At 35.6% G+C, this 14,741-nt stretch overlaps 1 protein-coding gene across 1 annotated transcript; it reads left to right on the forward strand.

Moving 5' to 3' along the window:
- The first annotated feature begins 1,522 nt into the window (after nt 1-1,522).
- LOC122731879 (olfactory receptor 10AG1-like) lies at nt 1,523-2,473 on the forward strand. Its single transcript, XM_043972132.1, has one exon. It carries the CDS (start codon nt 1,535-1,537, stop codon nt 2,471-2,473), a length of 939 nt encoding a protein of 312 aa, XP_043828067.1. The 5' UTR covers nt 1,523-1,534.
- Nucleotides 2,474-14,741: the final 12,268 nt, after the last annotated feature.

A 14,741-nucleotide genomic window follows, 5' to 3' on the forward strand; every position in this document is an offset into this window, starting at 1 on the left:
TGAAAAACATGAGGCCCAGAAATAATGTTACTTATTAATTGCAAGATAGGTAATAAGTGTTGAGATTTGAACCTATCTTCTGAATCGATGGCCAATGCTTCTTCCTGTAGCATGTTATTATATTGAACAGTCCAAGCTGGCTAGAGAGGTAGAATATTGGGTTCAGGAAATGTCTTAGCTTCACATAAGTTTACTTAGTATTTCATTCAATTGTATAATTCTTCTTGACACTTATCTTTCTTAAAGAACCTACAACCATCCTAATACTTTCTCATCACCACACCTACCTACATGGAATAGTTTGTTTATATTCTAGTTTTTTCTCAAGTTTAGATATATGAAATATTATCTATTACCAACTTCTTGCCTCATTTTTCCAGCAAGCAGATTGAAGGCAATGTTGCAGTAGAAATAAGCTGATAAATATTCCACAATAAAGTGTGAAAGAAGCATATGACTGGTGAATGAAAAGATACTAAAATGGGTTAACTTCTTACCACTACTGAATGAATCTCAAAATCTGGAATTTTAAATATCTGTTAATTGGGGAAATATTATGGTAACACATATTCTTGAAGTCATGTGACATAGGAAATATATTCTACCTACCAAATTTATTTGAGCAACTACGAAGTATAGGACAGAGTTTAAGAGACACAAAATCGTATAAGACATGATATTTGCCTTTAAGGTGTTTAGAACACAGTAGGAGGAACATATGGAAAGGAACAGTTATGTTAAGCAGAGGGCATTTGCTAATTGACAAAAGGCTGGTATGGATATAATGTGGTCATTCAAGAAAGGGAGGAAATATAAAGGCTGATGGACAGAAAGTTGTACGCAGAATAGTGAGAAGAAATAACCTGGCCCTTAGATAATGGTGGGAGTGTGATAAACTGGGAAGATTAGAGAAAGCTTTCTAATGTAAAAATAATGCCATGAAAAAAAAAATAGAACGAAAAGTACTGAGCAGTAAAATTATAAATTACAAATCAATCCAATAATAAATTAATTAATACTAGTAAAATGTACAATAGAGTAAAGGAAGTCTTAGTTGGTTTATTTAGAAAGCCTTTTTTTCTATCTTATATCCTATGGACTGGACACAATTCATACTCTTAGGAGATTTTCTTCTTAGAACAAAATAAATATGTTTGGAGTTAAATGTTGTTCTTGTTGGCATTCAGGTTAAGGATTTTATATTTTTACCAGATGTCTTTCTCTGGTTACATAGTTCTATCTAAATATCCAAGAAAAATGGTCACAGTATTTTAATATAGCCCTTGGCAGATAGGAAGCACTTCATAAACACTTACAGAGTAATCTTGACTTTTTTCTCAAAAATTACAGAATATAGTGAAATATATGTTACAGAATGTTGGGGAGGAAAATTAAAATATAATATATTAAATTTGGGAGGCATGTTTCTGATCATAATATCCAATCTCTTCTTTGCTAAAAGGGAAACTGAGATGCTAGAAGGAAAGTGATTAAGTGGTTCTCAATTCATTGATTCTACAGTCAGAAGGACACAATGGCAGGGGACAATCTCACAGTTGTGGTGGAATTCATTCTTCTGGGATTTTCTGATCTTCCCAAACTTCAAGGCTTACTTTTTGCAATTTTCTTAAGCATCTATATAAGTATACTGATAGGAAATGGTCTCCTCATTGTCATAACCAAGATTGACCCAGGTCTCCAAACTCCAATGTATTTTTTCCTTGGGAACTTTTCCTTCTTGGAAATCTGTTACACATCAGTCACTCTTCCCAGAATGCTGGCAGATCTCTGGACCCAGAAGAGAACAATTTCATTCTTGGCCTGTGCTATACAAACTTGCTTCCTTTATATCCTGGGGGTGGCCGAGTGCTTACTCCTGGCTGTGATGGCTTATGACCGCTATGTTGCCATCTGTAAGCCTCTCTACTATCCTCTCATCATGAATCACAGGATATGTATCCAGCTCGTTGTGGCTTCCTGGATGATTGGAATCCCAGTACTGGTGGAGGAGACCTATCAGATTTTCTGTCTCAATTTTTGTGGTCCTAACAAACTTAACCATATTTTCTGTGATGCCCCACCATTACTGGAGTTGGCCTGTGGGGACACATATAAGAGAGAGGTCTCTGTCCATGTTGCTGCATTGGCATTTGTCATCACTCCCTTTCTGTTGATACTCACATCGTATGTCAAAATCATAACCACTATTATGAGGCTACCTTCGAATTCAGGGAGATCTAAAGCCTTTTCTACCTGTTCCTCTCACCTTATGGTTGTGGCCTTATTCTATGGTTCGGGAAGTATTGTTTATTTGCGGCCAAAATCCAGTCACTCAGCAGGATCAGTCAAAGTGTTTGCTCTTTTCTACACCACTGTGACCCCAATGTTCAATCCCCTGATATACAGTCTGAGAAATAAGGATGTCATTGCTGCACTGAGAAAACTACTTCCTAAGGGAATCAGTTATAGATAATAACTAAAACATAGATATATGTATAAAATATATACAGATAATAAGCAAAACATATAAATATTAGTTTTCTTTTCTTTTATTTCAAAGTTCCTATAAAAATACACATCTGCTTATTTTTGCATTGCATTGAAAATGTGCACAAATGTGGGGACAGTTTGGTGATGCAGTAGATAAAGCACTGGCCCTGGATTCAGGGTGACCTGAGCTCAAATATGACCTCAGACACTTGACACTTACTAGCTGTGTGATCCTGGGAAAGTCACTTAACCCTCATTTCCCCTCAAAAAAAAGATAAACAACTAAATTCATTTTTTAATGTCTGCTAATTGAATGTAATAAACTATCACTTTAAAAAAGGTCATTTAACTTTATCCTCTTTTGTTGACTCATGAGACCAATACCTCAGCTCAGACCCTCCTCTATTCTTCCCTTGACAACTGCAATAGTTTCCTATTAATAACTGTCCATCTATTTCATATGCATCTTAAATGTAGTTATTTATCTATAAGTTGTCTTCTGATTTAGAAAGTAAACTGTAGGGAATGTTCATTTTTTTTCTTTGTTTCCCTAACATATGGTAGAATCTGATACGTAATTTAAAATACTTTTGAAAAAAGTCATTGATTTGGTATGTGTGGACATATACAATGGTATGGTTGCTTTTGTTTTTCTTTTGTTTTGTTTGTTTGTTTGTTTTTTTGCTCCAAGATTGAGCATATTGAATGCAATATTAAAATAAGTCCTACTCTGGCCCATGAGTATTAAGGACAGATATGATACTAAATACATTGGCATTTTTTTTTCTTTTTAATTTCATCAAATTCTAGTGCCTAGGTTCTAGATGATTGAATTTCAAGCAATAGATAACTGGCTTATTACTTAACTAAAACCACCCAAGCACCTAGGTGTAGTATCACTGTAGCCCACGTTACCTCCCACCAGTCACTATTCCAAGTCATTGTCTTTCTGCCTCCAATTTCACCACTTATTGTTGGCCTAGTGTACCTCACTGGATTTTCTTCAAATTTAGGTTCTCTCCATTTTCTCTCTTCATTTTCACTGAGTCTCCATAGAAATCTCTCTTTTCTGAATATTACCATTCTCAATCTATGTACATTTTATAATAATAATATTAATACTTCATGTTCATTGAAAACCATACATTGTATAATGCATTTTACTATAATCTTTCTTCCCTTCTTCTATGCAGGGACTTAAAGCACTTAATGAATGTTCAAAGTAAGGATGATTCCGGAACAGAATTGTGACTTGGGTACCAGAGGAAAAAGGGATTGGGTGACTATTTGAAACTGTCTCCTAAGATTTCAGACATATACATTTACTGGAATTATTTCAAAGAATAATTCTAAAAATATATTTGCCTAATAGAGACATTTCCTATAATCTAGATTCATAAAATGTGGTAAAAAAGAGATCTTGAGGGGCAGCTAGGTGGCACAGTGGATAGAGCATTGGCCCTGGATTCAGGAAGACCTGAGTTCAAATTCGGCTACAGACACTTGACATTTAACACTAGCTGTGTGACCCTGGGCAAATCACTTAACCCCAATTGCCTCAGAGAGAGAGAGAGAGAGAGAGAGAGAGAGAGAGAGAGAGAGAGAGAGAGAGAGAGAGAGAGAGAGAGATATCTTGTCTAAACCTCAGCCAACTATGTGCTCTTTTACTAGAGCGATAGTCCCAGAATAGTTATACTGTAAGTCACTCCACAGGCCAAAATAAACTGGTCCTAGAATCAGAAGTTTTAGATGAGAGGGAATGAATAAATGAACAAATCAATGAATTAATGAAGAGAAAACAACCATTTAGCACTTACTACTTGCCAAGACCTATGCTAAGCATTGGGTATATAAAGAGACAAAGGAGATAGTCCTTGCTCAATTAGAGGTTACATTATAATTGGAAAAAAAGAGATAATTCAGCTGCAGAGAAGATGTAAAAACCCCAAGGGACTAAGTCTATAGTAGTATGGAAGATGCCCAAGTCTAGAAGATATTAGATTGTATTAGGAAATTAGATGTTAAAACATGTAGCATATTTTACTCCATTCTCCATTGTACAGTTTGTAAAGCCAAGAGTATTTTAAGATGCTGGTTGGGCAGGCCATAAGGCCTAGTGCTCCTCCATTTGACCAGAAATACTAGCTATTAATTGCTTGACCATCCAACTGCTGTTTATGGTTGCGTTCGCTATATCAGGTGGAGAACTAGGAACATAATTTACTACAACCTCCAAATTTTAAGCAAATTTTGGAATAAAAAAGGGAAACAACTTTCCCAAGATCACAAGGAAATAAAAAGGAAATCTAGGATTCACACTCTCATCCTCTGATTTATAATCTGATATCCCTAACACTGTTCCTCTACCTCAATGCATTGTTGTTGTTTATCCTTCCTTCTTGAAGAGGACCATGACAGAGGGGTGATAGCATGACTTGCAGTGAAATTGATTAAGGTGAGGAAGAGCTATACAAAGTCATCAACCTCACTCTGTCTTCCCAGAGCCATCCGGGGCCAGTGGCAAGATATACATCATTTCAGTATCTTTGCTAAGAAAGCCCCAAATGGTGTCATGAAATGTAAGAACATTAATAAAAACAAGTGAACACAAACAACAGTAATATACATGTGTGTATACACTAATATATATATATATATGTATGTATATATATATATATATAATGTGCATGTTTATCATATAGGTGCTATACATTTATAATATTTAAATTGGATATATAGATATATCCCATATTCTAAGACAACATTGAATATAAGTACAAAGCAGGAACAATAGAATTACACTGCTAGAATTCAATTTCACAAGAGATTAAAATAATAAAAAACAGACCAATAGTAAAGTTCATGAAATTAATTGTCTATGCTAACCGATCCAAAATATAAGCAGTAAACAAGAAAATTTGATGTCCTTATGCAAGGAGTCAAATTGGGTAATTTTGTGTTTCTGACACTTGGTGAAATGAGACCTATAATTGACCATGGCTCTATGAAAAAATATGCATTTTTCAAAAGAATAAAGTTGACAAAATGCTATTTCATATTAGGAAATAGAAAAAAACATAACTGGCAAGTATATGAACATATAGGTAAATGGAGAAACAAACATGAGTTATGCATTATTTTACCATATACCACCTTGGCAAAAATATGTAATTTTGGAAACAATTCAAAATTCTGGATTAGACCTAATATATTAGTGCTAAAAGATTTAATTATTCAGATATTTGAATCTATTGCTCTCTTTCCATCTTTCTGTTTCTGTCTATCTCTCTCTAATTTTTCTCTATGTCTGAATGTTTCTCTTTTTTCTGTCTCTCATAGTATCTCTCTCTGTCTCACTCTGTCTCTGTCTCTCTCTCTCTCTTTCTCTGTCTCTCTCTCTTTCTCTCTGTCTGTCTGTCTGTCTGTCTCTTCCCCTCACTCCCTTCCTAAAGGCAGGGATTGTCCAATACTTTCTTTTCATCTCTAGCATTTAGGAAAGTGTTTGGCACATGCAACAAAAATTTAATAGTAGCTTTTAAAATAATGAATTGGTATCTCTCCTATAGTGTGTATTATGTTATCCAAGATTGTAGATAATTAATAGTATACTAAAGTAAATTTTAATCTTTGCTCTTCTGGCACATAAGTATTGGCGACATATGTGATGATGACATATTGGCATGAACCAGTGTTCTTTGTTTTACTCAACTTCCAAAACATGGGCTGTATGGCACATATGATGAATTGTAATTAAAGATTAACTGACTTATTCTCTAACCAAAGGCTCCCAACTGTATAGGTGTTGCAAAACTGTAGCCCACCTTATTGCAGGTCACTGTTACTAGTTGGTGTCTCTTTTTTCTTATTGTTGGCTTAGTAAATCTAAAGCAAGCTTTCTCTGTTAGTCCCAGTAATGTTCAATTGGAGTCTCCAATTTACCAACATCTGCTAATGTTTTACCTAGTATTTATGTTTTACAATAAGAAAAGATGTTTCCTATCCATATAAAATTATAAGATTTATTACATATTCTCCTGCAACTTCCCTTCCCATTTAAAAGAGAAGAACTAACCAACTTAATAAATGTTCAAAGTAAGAATGATTCCTAAAAGTCAGTGTGACTTGGGGGATGTAAAGAAAAGATATTATCAGGCAATTTAAAAGTCTGTCTCCTTCAATATCAGACATATAAATTGATAGACATTTTTCTAAAGAAAAAAAAAAATTCTGAAAATACACATATTATATACAGAGTAAATAAAGACATTTCCTACAATGTAATTCACCACAGGTTTAAAAGGCCTTGTTCAACCAAAGATATTGAGGAATATTTCCAGGGAAGGCCTGGAATAGTGATACTTTAAATTAGTATCTATATAAGCCAAATTACATTGGTCATAAAATCAGAAGTTTTAAATCTATTGGGGAATTAAAGAATAGATGAATGAATAGATAGTTGGATGGATGAATGAATGGATGGATAGAAGAATAAAAATACTTATTTATCTATATAAATCTGTTTGCTTAGTTATTCATTCATTTATGCATTCATTCATTATGTTACTCATTTATACATTTATTTATTCATTCATTCATCTATTTATTTAATTGCTTATTTATTTATCCATTCATTCATTTACTTATTTATTCATCCATTTGTTTATTTGTTCATTTATTTGTTTGTTTGTTTTTCAGCACTTGCTTTTTGCCAAGTATTCTGCTAAGTGTTCAAGATACTAACACAACAGATAGGTGGTTCATGCTTTTGTGGAGCTCATAGTCTAATTGATACAAGTTATATATGAGAAGAATGAGCTTCAGAATAGATAGCAAAGCACAGAAATCCTAAAAGTAGAGTAGCACCATCATACCTTCTGACATAATGTAGGGTAATATCAGTTGGTCAGATGACAAAGCTTGGAGAATGCAATGGCAGGACAAATAGTAAGGTCAGAGGATTTTAGGACAAAATGGTAGGTCAAGTGGAAAGGCCTGGGTTCCTGTATCTTGATTAATTGTTGATGCCTTGCCCATTCAAATGCTATGAATACTGTTGACTTGTTTTCTTGGTGGAGGATTATGGCGATCATTTAATATGACCTCTCCCTATGAAGTAAGTAGGGGAACAGGAAAGAAAAATCATTTACTAAAATTCACCCAGGTAAGAAATAGTAGAGCTGAGATTCAAGACCATATCGTTTGATTCAAAATAATCATGTGGTCTTAGCACTTCCCTTTACCTTCACACACGATGAGTACACTAGTGTTCCTTCCCAAGATCTATGATAGTTATGCAAAATGTTACCTTTAGCAACGGTATGCAACAGAGGAGAATGTTTGGTCTGAGATATTAGGGGAGAATTTTTACAAATATTTAAATACAAAAATGAATAGAATAATGAATTCCTTCAATTGCAATAGAATTTTTAGAAGAGAAATGCCCCTGCCCCCCACTTAACCTTTGTTGGATTTGTTTGTGCTTTCTGGTAAATTGTAATGCATAATGGAGAAGAGTTATGTCCTCTTGGAAAGAGTGTTGAAATTGCAGTTGGAAGAACCTTGGTTTGAAATCCTGACTTCAACCTAACAGCTGTGGAATTTTGGGCAAAGTCATTTGTACTGGTTGTGCCTCAGTCTCCAAATTTCTATACTCAGAATACCTGTGGTACCTACATTATGGTGCTGGTGCAATGATATACATAAAGAGGGTTGCAAATATTAAAGTCTTTCATGGAGGTCAGTTACTATATGCCTCTCCTCTTTTCAGTACCAGAATTGAAAAAGGAATGAGTGGAAAAAATATGATTTTATTCCATCTAAGAAAAGTACGTTTGACCTTTTTAGCAGTCTCACCTTCAGTTCCTTTGATCTGAAGGGTATCTGAAGAATCACAGGTCTGTGATTTTCCTGAGAATTCTAAATTTTATTATCTATCTCAGGCATGGAGATTTGGGAAAGAGATTACCAGAGAATAAAAGATTCCTCTGTCAACTAAGGGTTTTTGTTTGTTTTGATTTGTTTGTTTTGGTTTTTTTTGCATGTGATAGAGAGTGTGTGTGTGTGTTTGTTTGGGTAGGGGGACTTCATAGATAGTCACAAATATGGCCAAATAAAGTAATCCATGTAGTTTGTTTTATACCTGTTTCAATTTTTCAGCCTTTTGTCTTTTGAACCACAATCATTTCCCAGAACATTACACCCACTTAATTTCCTTTTTAACAAAGAAAAATAGTTAACCCAATGTATGTGTTTTTATGTGTAAAATCAGATTTATCAGAACTATATTACACATTTTCCCGCAGTGGATAAATGTTTTAAAAATATTATTCAAATGCAAATAAATAGTTTCATGTAAATCTATTGATTTAATGTTATCAAAATTCTTTATTTTGTGGGATTTTTTCCTATCACTGTTTATGTATACATATTAGATGTTGTACAGATAGAGTGTTATTTTTGTGGTCAGGATAACCTACATTGAAATACTGTGTCCAACTCTTAGAAAATATGTGAATCTTTACAAGTCATTTGACCTCTGTCTCATCTATAAAATGAAAGTATGCTGTACATTATATCACATTTCTTAGAATATTATATTATTGCATTCCTTATGCTACTGACATGAGAATTATTTTGTGAATAAAAATGTACGCTACAAAATTGCTTTATAAATCTGATGAAAATGTTAGCTGTCAGCATGATCTCTTCTGAATCAAGAAATATGAACAATACCTCATCTTTCTTCTTCATCCATCAATCCTCCCCAAAAGTGGACTGTTTTGCTTAGGTGATTTATCCATTTGCTGAATGCTTCTCTATGAACAACTGATCATAATGATTCAGTATTTGAAGTTTCTGGCAAATAAGAAGTTGATCAGAGAAACACAATAATTGTTGAAAAATGGGAAATAGAATGTTGCTGTAGTTCTTTTGGTGACTCTGAATTAGAATTTTCAGCAGAAAGACAGAAAATGAATGAGAATCTAGTTATTGCTATAAAATTCTAAACAGAAAAATGGGAGGAAATAAGGTATGCTTAAAAGATCTGGGGGGCGGCTAGGTGGCGCAGTGGATTAAGCACCGGCCCTGGATTCAGGAGTACCTGAGTTCAAATCCGGCCTCAGACACTTGACACTTAGTGGCTGTGTGACCCTGGGCAAGTCACTTAACCCCCATTGCCCCGCCCAAAAAATAAAAAAAAAAGATCTGTAAGATTCTTATAATCAGAAAATTGAAAAAAAAAAACGATTTAGGAAGGAAAATAAAATACCGTGAGCAAAGGCAGGTAGACTGAAAAGTGCAAAGCAATACGGGATAACCAATTTGGAAGATTTGTAGTATTTCCTTTTTTATCCCATATATTATATGAAGGCTATAGTTCCTATTGTCTGGAGATTGCCATCCTAGAAAGCAGAAATATTAGGTAAAATGTTTGCCATTGATGAGACTGAGGATGGTTTTATAGCTTTAACCTGATAACATTCTCTAGTTCCATAATTCCATCTAAGTAGTGAAGAAAAATAGCAACAGCATTTTAACACAGTTCTTGGCAGAAAGGAAGCACTTCATAATCACTTATTGAAAATTCCAGGGGCAGCCAGGTGGTGCATGGGGCAGCTAGGAAGTGAAGTGGATAAAGCACCTACTCTAGATTCAGGAGGACCTGAGTTCAAATCTGGCCTCAGGCACTTGACTCTTACTTATTTGTGTGACCCTGGGCAAGTCAGTTGATCCTCATTCCCCCCCTCCCCCAAAAAAAAAAAAGAAAAAAGAAAAGAAAACTTCCCCCTACACCAAGCATACAAAATATCTTAAAGGAGATAGCACAGAATTTTGGGGAGGGAGATTAAAGCACAGCATGTTCAACCTAGAAGGAATCTTTCAGATCATATAATCCAACACTTGCTTCTTTGCTGAGAGGAAAACAGGACCCAATAAGGGAAGTGATTATCTAACTGAATTCATTATTTTAACAGTGAGAAGGACACAATGTCAGGGCACAATCTCACAGTTATGATGGAATTCATTCTTCTGGGATTTTTTGATCTTCCCAACCTCCAAGAGAATTGCTTTCTGTTTTTCTTAGTCATCTACCGGGGCGGGGGGGCAGCTAGGTGGCACAGTGGATAAAGTACTGGCCCTGGATTCAGGAGGACCTGAATTCAAATCTGACCTCAGACACTTGACACTAGCTGTGTGACTGTGGGCAAGTCACTTAACCCCCATTGCCCCTCAAAAAAAAAAGTCATCTACCAAAGTTGGCTGATAGGAAAAATAGAGGCTTTCTTTGTCATAACCAAGACTGACACAGGTCTGCAAATCCCCATATGCCATATGTGAGGTTTTTCTTGGGTTCTTGAATATCCTCATGGTGAAGAAGGTGGGGTGAATTGACTCATCCAGTATATGAGTTCTTCCTCCTAGCTTCATTTAATCTAAGGATGTAATCAAAATAAAAGCCATTTATGCTTCCATTTTGGTCACTTACTGCTGATCGAGACATTAGAAACAGGGGAGGAAATTATGTGATAAGTTCATTTTCTGAATAAGGGCCATCCTCTCTCTCTCTCTCTCTCTCTCTCTCTCTCTCTCTCTCTCTCTCTCTCTCATCTTTTTCTGTAAGTTTCTCTGTGTTTCTTCCTGTAGCTCTTTCTCTGCATCTCTCTCTCCCTTCCTCCCTCCTTTAGTGCTTCTTTCACTCCAAAAATGGAACAGCTAACGTTTTTTGGGGCAAGGATTAATTGACTTGGATATTACTTGATTGATTGGGGCAGCTAGATGGTATAGTAGATAAAGTAGTATCCCTGAAGTTGGTAGGACCTGAGTTCAAATTTGACCTCAGATACTTACTAGCTATGTGTCTCTGGGCAAGTCACTTCACCCCAATTGCCTTAAAACATCCAGGGCCCTCTCCAGTCATTCTTATATATACCTTGCCACTGGACCAAGATGACTCTGGAGCAGAGAGTTAGGTTGGTGACTTTGCATAGTCCTCCTCACTTAAATCCAATTCACTGCAAGTCATGACATCACCATAATATCATGTAACTCCAAGAATGAAGGACAAACTACACTTGATTGATTAAATGATCAATAAATGTAGATCCACAACAGAAGAGTGGATCAATCTCAAGGGTTTTGTGAATCATTCCTATTTGGGTCAAATTTGTAAAATTATAAGGATTGGATAACATATGGATGTCCTCTACATTCTTTTTATTATTTTTCCTTTGCTTCCCTGAATTCTTCCTAGTCAATATTACTTACTACTGTGGGGACCAATTTTTAATTGGGGAGTGTCAGCTAAGCGGCTTGCCGCAATATTGGGGCAACTGGCAGCATCCCTAAAAACAGAGGAGGATTTATTTTAACAAGAACAAACTTAAAAAACACATATACACACACACAAACAGGATCAGTAGGATCAAGAGAAAGGAAATAAAATGGGGAAAGGAAAATTATAAAACCTGAAAAAACACCACCACCAAGGAATCAGCTGAAAATACACAGCAGCGCTCCTGTTGCCTTCCAGCTTCCAGCTAGAATGGAGAATTCTCCTCCCCCTTCCTAGCAAACCCCACACAGCCCCCACCCAGTTGGCTGGCTGCTCTTACAGTCACATAACTGTCCTCACTAGGCTTCCAATCATAATCATTTTGCCAGGCACATGTAGGCATCGGCGAATGGTGATGACATGAGGTGCCAGCGCCATGGCATCAGCTAAAACCAGTGGGTGGAGTACCATGTGGTTTGCAGAGCCCCAGGCCAGTGCAGGTCTAGGTTTTTCTTTCAAATTCTAGCTAAAAGATGAGGTCATACAAACCTCAAATAACAGTTAATTCTTTACACTACAGAATTCCATTGGATTCATGTCCCACAATTTCTTTAGCCATTCCTCAGTGAATGGACATCTATTTTATAGCCAGTTTTTTTCTACTACAGAAAGTGCAGGTATCAAACTTTTGGCCCATGTGGAAATATTCTTTCTTTTATTGACTTCTTTGGATTATGAGCCTGGCTAAACTATTTCTGCACTAAAGGGTGGGAATATTTTTGTTATTTTGTTATTTCCATAACAAAATTTGAAAATGGTGGGGCCAATTTATACATTTAAAAGTAATGTACTATCTCCTTTGCCTTCTCACAATTATTTCAACATTGATTATTATTATCTTTGTCAATTTCACATATGTGAAATATCTGAGTTATTTTACGTTGCTAGTTTTTTTTATTTTTTTATTATATTTTAAGTAGCTGTTAAGAGTCTGCAATTTTTCTTTTCCTATTTTTGCTGCTTTACTTTTATTTTATTTTTTTAATTGTAATGTTTAATTTTTCTTAGTTATGTGTAAAGATATTTTTTGAGGGCTTTTTGGTCGCAAGACCAATTCTTCTTCCCATTTAAGGCTTTGCATGTAGGAGTTTTATCATTGTTGTCTTCCTCTGATTTTACCATAATAACTGTCAATAGTGATGGTTCTTTTTAGTTTCTTATTCTTATTTTCATTTTTATTTTAGCCTCATTTGTGCCTTTTAAGGTTGAGTTCTAGGGGCAGCTATGTGGTACAGCAGATAAAGCACCTGCCCTGGATTCAGGAGGATCTGAGTTCAAACCTGGCTTGGACATTTAACACAGAGCCTTTTGCTGGCTCACCCTGACACCCTTTGTGCTGGGCTATGCTACCCTTTAACCCAGATGAAACAGATCTTTTCAGAAGATCTTCTTGGTTATCTTAAGTGAGAAAATGGTTTCAATCCTTTTTTTGTTTTGTTTTGTTTTTGTTTTTGTTTGTTTTTCCTTTTTAGGTTGTTTTTATATAGGTTTTATAGGTCCAGAATCTGTCGAGAGGCTTAATTTAATATTGTTTCTGAGGGAAATTTGAGAGCGTTCAGGCAAGTTCCTGTTTTCACTCTGCCATCTAGGCTCCACCTCCAAAACTCTGCAATTTTTCTTTTGAGAACTATTTCTAACCTTTGGAAATGACTCAGTCTTGTATAGATATCATAATATCCTATATAATTTGGGAATAATTTCCTTAACAGATATATTTGCTTTTAATATATATTTTTTTCTAATTTATGATTCCTTATTATTTTCTGAATTGTTAAGGGTTAAAATTCTAGCTAAACTGTCTAAAATATCTAATGAGTGGTCGCCAATAAATTATAAGCTTTAGCAAGAGTTAGACTTTTAAGCATTTATTAAGGAGAATAAGAATTTGGTAAAGAGAGAGAAAAAGGCCTAGATTTCTATCTATTAAAGGGAGAGCACATTTCTAGCTCCCTTCTCCGCCAGCGTCCTCAGGAAAGAGCCTGAGACCGAGCGCCAGTCTCTTCCTTCCTCCTCCCACTCGTCCGCGTCACTTCCTGATGCCTGGTCTTGCCCTCAAAGACCTTCGCTTCATGGGCAGAACTCTTCTACAGTAAGTATCCAGCAGGTGGCGTTATTCCAATCGTTACAGAATTCAATGAGTTTTTATTCAAATTCTGGGAATTTAATGTAATAAACTATGATATTTCAAAAAACTCAACTTTATCCACCTTTGTCTACTCACAAGATCAACACCTTAGCTCAGGCCATCATCATCACCACTTCCCTTACCTATTGCAGTAGTTTCTTATTCAATCTTGCTGATGTAAGCATTTCACTTCTCCATCCTCCACAATTGACTGATTTTCTAAAGCAATATTAAGTATTTATGAAATTCATTTGCTTCCTCACCTGGTTCAGTGGATAGAGTGGTGCTCCTGTAGTTAGAAAGACTCCTTTTCCTAAATTCAAATCCATCCTCAAAAGCTAATTATCTATGTAACACTGGATAATGCACTTAACCTTTCTTTCTTTCTTTCTTTCTTTCTTTCTTTCTTTCTTTCTTTCTTTCTTTCTTTCTTTCTTTCTTTCTTTCTTTCTTTCTTTCTCCCTTTCTTTCTTTCTCCCTTTCTTTCTTTCTTCCTTTCTAAATTTCATCAACTTCCAGAGCCCAAGATCTATATTACTAAAATGAATTTCATGCAAGAACTTGTTGACTTATTAGCTAAACAAAGGCACACAGGAACCAAGGTGTAGCATCACTGCAGCCCCCTTTAACTCCCACCAGTCACTGTTCCAAGTCATTGTCTTCCTCCCCCAAATCTTGCCACCCATTGTTGGACTAGTCTACCTCACGGGATCCTCTTCAAATTTAGGACCTCTCTATTCCCTCTTTTAACTTCCACTGACCCTCCATAGAAATCTCTCTTTTCTGAACTTT

Source organism: Dromiciops gliroides, chromosome 6, assembly GCF_019393635.1.
Source record: "Dromiciops gliroides isolate mDroGli1 chromosome 6, mDroGli1.pri, whole genome shotgun sequence".
NCBI classification, from domain to species: domain Eukaryota; kingdom Metazoa; phylum Chordata; class Mammalia; order Microbiotheria; family Microbiotheriidae; genus Dromiciops; species Dromiciops gliroides.